The sequence below is a fragment of the Balaenoptera borealis genome, assembly GCF_965194805.1.
Source record: "Balaenoptera borealis genome assembly, chromosome: 19".
Taxonomy (NCBI): Eukaryota; Metazoa; Chordata; class Mammalia; order Artiodactyla; family Balaenopteridae; genus Balaenoptera; species Balaenoptera borealis.
The window spans coordinates 59106046-59113815 of record NC_138878.1 but is presented as its reverse complement, the minus strand read 5'-3'; the positions used below and the strand labels follow the sequence as shown (position 1 = coordinate 59113815).

General features: G+C 54.5%; 2 protein-coding genes across 2 annotated transcripts; both read right to left on the bottom strand.

The window, feature by feature from the left end:
- Nucleotides 1-1394: 1394 nt before the first annotated feature.
- Nucleotides 1395-2887, bottom strand: APOC2 (apolipoprotein C2). Its single transcript, XM_082367072.1, has 4 exons — nucleotides 2754-2887; nucleotides 2261-2336; nucleotides 1928-2087; nucleotides 1395-1609 (listed from the first exon to the last, which is right to left on the bottom strand). The coding sequence occupies exons 2-4, from the start codon at nucleotides 2313-2315 to the stop codon at nucleotides 1519-1521; spliced, it is 306 nt and encodes a 101-aa protein (XP_082223198.1). The 5' UTR covers nucleotides 2316-2336; nucleotides 2754-2887; the 3' UTR covers nucleotides 1395-1518.
- Nucleotides 2888-3380: 493 nt separating this feature from the next.
- APOC4 (apolipoprotein C4) lies at nucleotides 3381-5215 on the bottom strand. Its single transcript, XM_082367071.1, has 3 exons — nucleotides 5063-5215; nucleotides 3821-3962; nucleotides 3381-3586 (listed from the first exon to the last, which is right to left on the bottom strand). The coding sequence occupies exons 1-3, from the start codon at nucleotides 5136-5138 to the stop codon at nucleotides 3427-3429; spliced, it is 378 nt and encodes a 125-aa protein (XP_082223197.1). The 5' UTR covers nucleotides 5139-5215; the 3' UTR covers nucleotides 3381-3426.
- Between the last annotated feature and the right edge of the window lie 2555 nt (nucleotides 5216-7770).

Below are 7770 nucleotides of genomic sequence, written 5' to 3'. Positions count from 1 at the left end.
TAGTCCTTACCACACTGCATTGTAACGCATGCCCTGTGACCAGCCCAGCTGGGTCCTCTAGAGGGCTCTCCCCGCGCCCCAACCCAAGGTGGCCGCCCCCAGACCTTGAACTCCTCACTTCCTCTCCTTTTCTTCATTGCCCATGTTGCTGTCTGAAGTTATCTTCTCCATGGGGTCCTCTTGTCCATCCTCTGCCTTCCACCCCCTCAGCCTCTCTATTTGTGGCTCAGGATAGACCAGAGCTCCTGGCCCTGAGTAGGAGCTCAGGAAGTGTTATTACTATTGTTAATAAGAAGAGAACAGCTAAAAAGCATACCACAAAACGGTAATCAATAAAACCACGTGACGGACTTCCCTGGTGGCGCAGTGGTTGGGAATCCGCCTGCCAATGCAGGGGACACGGATTCAAGCCCTGGTCCAGGAAGATCCCACATGCTGCGGAGCAGCTAAGCCCGTGCGCCACAGCTGCTGACCCTGCGCTCTAGAGCCCACAAGCCACAACTACTGAGCCTGCGTGCCACAACTACTGAAGCCTGCACACCTAGAGCCTGTGCTCCGCAGTGAAGAGTAGCCCCCGCTCACCACAACTAGAGAAAGCCCGCGCACAACGAAGACCCAACGCAGGCAAAAGTAAATTAATTAAAACAAACAAACAAACAAAAAACGTGTGAAACTGGGTCAGGACCCAATCAGTACATTTTTGCGGGGGCCACGTGAGGGCAGGACTGTCTGTCTTTTCCCTGCTGTGTCTCCAGCACCTGGTTGTGTCTCAATAAATACATGTGGGACAAACGTATAGGAATTGGCACAGAGCACAGCGTTTACAGTTCTGTCCTCTCGGGTCCCAGCCAACCTGGGCGCTGCCTTGCCACGCTCAGCAATGACTCATGGGCACCGCTCTCCCCTCTACCCCAGGGCCACTGGACACCTCACTGTGATGGCATATTCAAAGTGTCAGCCCACGACCCGGACATGGCCAGAGTCCACTGCAGATTAGCTATGTCCATTTATCATTTTACAAATGAGAAAGCCGGGACTTCCCTGGCAGTCCAGTGGTTAAGACTCTGTGCTTCCACTGCAGGGGGCACGGGTTCGATCCCTGGTCAGGGAACTAAGATCCTGCACGCATGCCACATAGTGTGGCCAAAAAAAAAAAGAAGGGAAAGCCAGACCTTGGTGAAGGTCAGTCTCCAATTATTGTTGTTATGATTATTCATTATTATTATTCACCTCTTTATTCCCATTGACCAGGTGAGGGCGATATACATAGACTAGACGCTCAATAAATGTTGGCTGGACAACATCAGCTCCTCCATCTTGGCCCTTGAGGTCTCAGAAAAGCAACCACATCCAAAAGAATAAACTTGGCTTTTTTTTTTTTTTTTTTATTGATAAGAAGTCAGGCTAGAGTTGGGAGCAGGATGCTGAGAGGTGCTAGGCAGTGGGGGTGGGGTATAGATCAGGGGACCCAAGGGGTTGCTGGGGTCTGGACTCCCCCCGAGATTGGGGGCCCAGCTGTTAATGGTCTCCCTTCAGCAGAGAAATGACCTGGTCAGTAAAAATCCCTGCATAGGTGGTCATAGCTGCCGTGCTTTTGCTGTATATGTCCCTGGGGAGAAAGGACAGAAGGGCTGAGGAGGAGGGGCTGGGGGCTGGGACTCCTGGGTCTGAGGGAGGAGGGGCTGGGGCCCAGAATCATGTGTCCCGTGGGAAAATGTGGCTAGAACCCAAACTCCTGGATCCCTAAGTAGGACAGGGCTGGCATCTCAGAATTCTGGGTTCTACTGGGACTGGGGGCTGGGAGCTGAGATACCTGGGCCTTGAGATACCAGGTCCAGGTTTGAACCTGGACTCCTGAGTCTGAGGGCGAAGGGACTGGGGGCCGGGAGTCCCTGTTCCTGGGGTGGGGGTGGGAGGCGGGTGATACCTGATTTTCTCATCCATGGCGGGCAAGTATGTCTTCTTGTACAGGTTCTGGGCAGCTGCCTTGGCTACATCCCAATAACCTAAGAGTGATTCCTGCACCTTGGTGAACAGGGCAGGCCTGGCAGTCTCTTCTTCCTGGGGCACGTGGACGCCCTGGACCTCTGCAGGAGGAGAGTGAGTTAGGGGAGCTGAGGGGCCTGCAGCAGAGGGGGGGAAATGAGGCGGGGAAGGAGAGGAGTGGGCAGGGGCGGGGCCAGACAAGAATTGGGCTGGGAAGATGCTTGGGGCTCATCCCCCTCCTCATAGCCCCTCCTCTCCTACTGACCACACTCACCGAATCCCAACACCAGGAAGATGAGAAACAGAGCCAGGAAGTATCGGGTGCCCATGGTGTCAGGAGACCTGGAACGCTGAGGAGGGTGTGGGACGGGGCCACGGGAGGTGTCTAATCCTAGGGTCCCCTGCGCTCAGGGATACCAGCCTGGGAACCCCCTCCCCCTCTCCCCCCACCTGAGTCAAACCCCTAATGGCTTGACTTGGGCCTCACTTCCTAACATTCTATGATGCTACTCCCGATTGCTGATTGTAACATTGTAATTTTTTTTTTTTTGGCAGACCTGTGCTCTTGCAGGATCTTAGTTCCCCGACCAGGAATTGAAACCCGGCTGCAGAAGTGAAAGCGCCGAGTCCTAACCACTGGACTGGCAGGGAATACTCTAAATTCCATGATTCTATCACTGGAATCTAATATCTTGACTCTGGCAGTTCCTGCTTTAACGATCTTGGCCACCTCCTGCTGTCCCCCACCCGCCATGTCCCTCTCTTACCGGACTCTGGCAGGCTGTCCTCACCAGCTCCAAACAGGCAGAGAAAGGCTTTATAGGTCTCGCGATCCACCCCGTCACAGCCACCACCCCGACCTCAACGCCTAGGCCAAAGTCCTGGCCAACAGAACTGCTCGGGGCCGGGGGGGGGGGTGGTGTGGGCCGAGAGGGCAGTGACACCCCTGAGGTCAAGCCACAGGGAGCCTCCACTGTGAAGATTCACCGCTGAGAGAGACAGGCTGGGTGGGGAGCTGTGGAGGTGATGGGAGCTCTGGGTGCCCGCCAGGCATGAGGCCTGGGCTCTCCATCCCGTGGGAGGTGAACGCAGAGGGCTGAAGGAGGGGCCGCCGGGGGGGGGGGTCTTGTTAACCCTGCCTGGTCTCCAGCCTTCACCCTCCACCCCAAACTGAGAAGCCTGAAGTCTTCCACGCCGCCCACAAGCCTGCAGTGGTGGGTCTCAGCACTGGGACAGCAGGGTCGTATCCCCCCCCACCGGCCCCCACCCCCACTGTCGCTCCCCTGCCACGTGTCACTTCGTGTTGTCACTTCCTCTACTCCTTAACCTCCGGGGTGGGGGGCGGATGGGGTGGGGTTATCTCTGGCAGCATCCGGGAGGGACTGGGACGGGGCCACAGAGGAGAACTCCTTTATTGCGGAGGCTGTGAACACTTTAATGTCAGTAGCTGTCCCTGCAGAGCAGCTGGGGACACAGGTTGTAGGCCTTGTTCAGGAGGCTGTCCTTGGAGCTTTGGAGCCAGGCCTGGGTGTGGGAACCCAGGTCCCTCAGGTGGTCATCATAATAGGTCTTCACAAAGCCCTGGAAGGCCCTGGGGCCCCTGTGGACATCACAGTGGAGACCCCAGCTACCCCCCGAGACTTCTGCCCCGTTGACCCCTTCCTCCCTCTGACCCAGGAGTCCCTGCTCTCACCTCTTACCCTCTATACCCCTCTGGGACCCAGGGGTCACAGCCCTGCCCCCGCCCTGTCCTGCTCCCTGGGAACCCACGAGTTCCGGCCCTGCCCCTCCTCCCTCAGACTCAGGCCCGCAGCCCCGTTCTGCGCACGCGCACCAGAACCACTGCCAACTCTCTCTTGTCCTGGTCACCAGCGACTCCATCCACTCCTTCACCTTGCCCGGAACCAGGCTCCAGGAACTACTGGCCGACTCTGGCGGGGGGCTCGAGGTTCCCCCAGGCCCTTCTTGCTGACATGCTAGATGGAATCAGAGGGCAACTTGGGACGGCTGGGACCCCAGAACCCTTCCATCTCCCTTTCCCTCCATGCTCACCGTCACCGTGGCTCCTGGTGGCCCCTTGCCTCTCATCGCCTTCTATGTCCCTCTAACCCCTCGCCCCCCTTCAGCCAGCGGTCATCTCCTTTCACCCTCTGTGCCCGGGAGCCCCATCACCCCTGCGTCTGCCTGGGGTTTCCTCCTTCAGTCTGTAACGCCGCCTCTCTGCCCCCTGCCCCTCTCCTGATGCCTCCCTCGCTACCTGATCTTGCCGCCCCCTCCGTTCTCCTGTGACTCCCAAACGGTCTGAACAACCTCCGCAGGCAGTGAAGGATGCCCCCGGGGATGGAGGTTGGCAAGGCCATGTGTCGGGCTGGTGGGCCAGGGGTTCTGCCAGGAATCACACACACCTGTCTGTCCAGCACCCATGCACCTGGGCAAAGCCTCACCTACAGAGACCAGCCATCACACGGGTACACGTGTACACGCGTGTACAGAGGCACCCATGTGACCTGTGGTGTGCCCTTGGCCGATGAGTTAACCTCTTCAAGACTCAGTTTCCCCTTCTGTAGAATGTGATAATGACAGGTCCCAGCTTATAGGGTTATTGTGAGAGTTAGGGGTTAACATGTAGAAGGCACTTGGACCGGTTTCCTGCACATCGGATGCACTGCATATATATATATATATATATATATATATATATATATACAATTTAAATACATGTGCAGAACCCAGACATACTCACACACCAGTACACACTGACACCCTTCCACATGCCCAGACTGTCAAATCTTTTGCATAAATACCCCCTAAAGACACACACGTGCACACAAGCATACAAATGCATGTTCACAGACTTACACGTTTACCATGACTGCATACTCGTCTGCTGACACATGCACAAATGCATATTCATGATCACTGTCATCTGTACCAACCCCATGTACACTGTTCACACACGGCCGCCCCTGACACATACTCCCAGACATGCATGCACATCTGCACGCCTCACAGCCGGTCACACTCACACCCCATGCTGCATCGGGGTCCCCACACCCGCCCACCCACTCCTCCTAACCTACGACGCAGGCCAGGACCAGGACGCAGAAGCAGAGGGAGGACAGGGCCTGGAACCTGCATCCAGGGAACAGCATTTCTGGGGGCCTCTGTCCCTCTGTCCCTCTGTGCTCAGCTCTCTGAGCTGGGGGAGGGGGAGGCTGCGCTGAGCAGAGCCCTCCCCTGGCCGCCTCCCCACGCCCCTTGGCAGGGACTTCAGAGAGAGAGGGGCCCAGGTGACAGGGATGATCCAAGGCCATGCCCGCCCCTGCTGGCCTCCTTCCTTTCTCCTTCCTACCCTCCCACCACCCTAAACTGACAGGGGAAGATTAGCCTCCTGTGCTGAACTGGGTTCAAATTCTGGCTCCACCTCGTGTGACAGCCCCTCTTTTGGGCCTCAGTTTTCTCCTCCGTAAAATGGGCCCACAATCCATACTTTAGGACATTAATTAAATGATGCGATAACAAGGGAAATTCTTTTTTTTTTGGCCGCGTTTGGTCTTCGTTGCTGGCGCAGTCTTTCTCTAGTTGTGGCGAGCGGGGGCTACTCTTCGTTGTGGTGCACGGGCTTCTCATTGTGGTCACTCCTCTTGTTGCAGAGCACGGGCTCTAGGTGCACAGGCTTCAGTAGTTGTAGCATGCGGGCTCAGTAGTTGTGACTCGTGGGCTCTAGAGCACAGGCTCAGTAGTTGTGGCACACGGGCTTAGTTGCTCCGCAGCATGTGGGATCTTCCCGGACCAGGGATCGAACCCGTGTCCCCTGCATTGGCAGGCAGATTCTTAACCACTGCACCACCAGGGAAGTCCCCAAGGGAGATTCTTAACGTGGAGTCTGGCAACATAGGTGCTCACAGATCAGACCTGTTTATTATTATTTCTTTTGTCTCTGAGATCCGTTGGCCACTGGACTACGGGGCCAGACACACCTTCACTGCGTGACCAGGGCAAATACATTCCCTTCTCTGGGCTCAGTGTTTTCATCTGTAAAATGGGGATGGTAGTAAGTGCCTGCCTCACAGTGTCCACATGAAGGCTGGGTGAGGCCCTGTGAGGGAGAGCTTAGTGAGAGGTTGTCAACATCAGGCTTGGGCCAAACACCAGACAGAAAGAAAATGAGCCTTTTTCTCCCGGAGGACCCAGCCATGAGCCAGGGTGCACAGTTTAGCCAGGGAACAATGGGCTGGATTCCTTGCTCTAAGGTTGCCAGATAAAATACAGGATGCCCTGTGACATTTGAATTTCAGATAAATAATGAATCTTTTTTAATTAATTGATTTATTTTAAAAAATTGGGGAGGGGGCGCCATGCACGGCATGCAGCATCTTAGTTCCCCAACCAGGGATTGAACCCGTGCCCCCTGCAGTGGAAGCGCAGAGTCCTAACCATTGGACCTCCAGGGAAGTCCCATGAATCTTTTTTTAGTGTAAGTATGTCCCATGCAATATTTGGGAATTATACTATTATTTATTTGTTGTGTATCTGAAATTCAAATCTAACTAGGCATCCTATATATTTTTTTCAATATTTATTTATTTATTTTTGGCTCCCTTCGGTCTTAGTTGTGGCACATGGGATCTTTCACGGCGGCGCGCGGGCTTAGTTGCCCTGCAGTATGTGGGATCTTAGTTCCCCGACCAAGGATCGAACCCGCATCCTCTGCATTGGAAGGCGGATTCTTAACCACTAGACTACCAGGGAAGTCCCACGTCCCGTATTTTCATGTGGTGAATCTGACAACCCCACTTTGGCCACAACCTGGATGACTGTACAGGACAAATCCAGAGGCTTCCAGAAGAATGCTGTCCATTCCAATGGCCCCAGCGTGGGCTCTAGCACACAGTAGTTGCTCAACGAATGTTCCCTGGAGTTCCTCACTGACACTAATCAGCAAAATAAAATCTCCTGGAGTTTCTGTTTGGGATGATGAAAACATTCTGGAAATGGATAGTGGTGATGGTTGCACAAGATTGTGAATGTACTCAATGCCACTGAACCGTACACCTAAAAATGGTTAAAATGGTAAATTTGATGTTATGTATTTTACCACAATAACAAAAGAAAAAGGAAACACCCACCTTGCATGGTGTTAGGAGAAGCAGCGTGGTGTTGGGTTCACAGTCTGGCTCCCCCTCCTTCCTGCTGTGTGACCCGGTGATTGTTGCTTAATGTCTCTGGGCCTGTTTCTCCATCCAGGAACCAGAGTCATGGACTACAGTTCCTACACAGGAGAGTAAAGCAAGTCGTTTACCTAAAAGTGCCTCAAGCAACAAGAGACCTGCAGCAAAGCTGTGCTGTCAACGCCAGCTGCTATTTATTAAGCTTGTGCTTCCTGAGCGCTCACTACGCATCAGGTGCCACCGCAAGGCTTCAGCGCATTAACTCACTGAATTAACGTCAGACCTTATGAAGTGGGCATCTTTTTCATTCCCAGTTTACAGATAAGGAAGCTGAGGCTGTGGGGGTGGGGCTCCCCAGCCACCAAATGGTGAATCTGAACCCAGCCCTTTCATACTTAGCTAGCCGTTTCTGGCTAGCTAAGCCAGAAACGACCTCTGCCCTCACCTCCCCACCCCAATTCTAGAGGGCAAGAAAGAGGTTGAAGCAGGGCCAGGGTTGGGTGGGCCCGGGGGAGGGGGGAAAAGGTCTCTGACCCTGCCCTGGCTCCAAGGTCAGCATGAGCTGTTTGCTGCTTGCAGTGTTTGCCCATCTGTTATTCAGGGCAGGAATGGG

Coding starts and splice junctions, on each gene's coding strand:
- APOC2 (XM_082367072.1), bottom strand. CDS start 2,315: ATGGGCACCCGATACTTCCTGGCTCTGTTTCTCATCTTCCTGGTGTTG. Junction 2,088..2,260: donor CTTCCTGGTGTTGGGATTCG/GTGAGTGTGGTC, acceptor CTCCTCCTGCAG/AGGTCCAGGGCGTCCACGTG. Junction 1,610..1,927: donor GCCATGGATGAGAAAATCAG/GTATCACCCGCC, acceptor CTTTCTCCCCAG/GGACATATACAGCAAAAGCA.
- APOC4 (XM_082367071.1), bottom strand. CDS start 5,138: ATGCTGTTCCCTGGATGCAGGTTCCAGGCCCTGTCCTCCCTCTGCTTC. Junction 3,963..5,062: donor GGTCCTGGCCTGCGTCGTAG/GTTAGGAGGAGT, acceptor GATTCCATCTAG/CATGTCAGCAAGAAGGGCCT. Junction 3,587..3,820: donor GAGAGTTGGCAGTGGTTCTG/GTGCGCGTGCGC, acceptor TGATGTCCACAG/GGGCCCCAGGGCCTTCCAGG.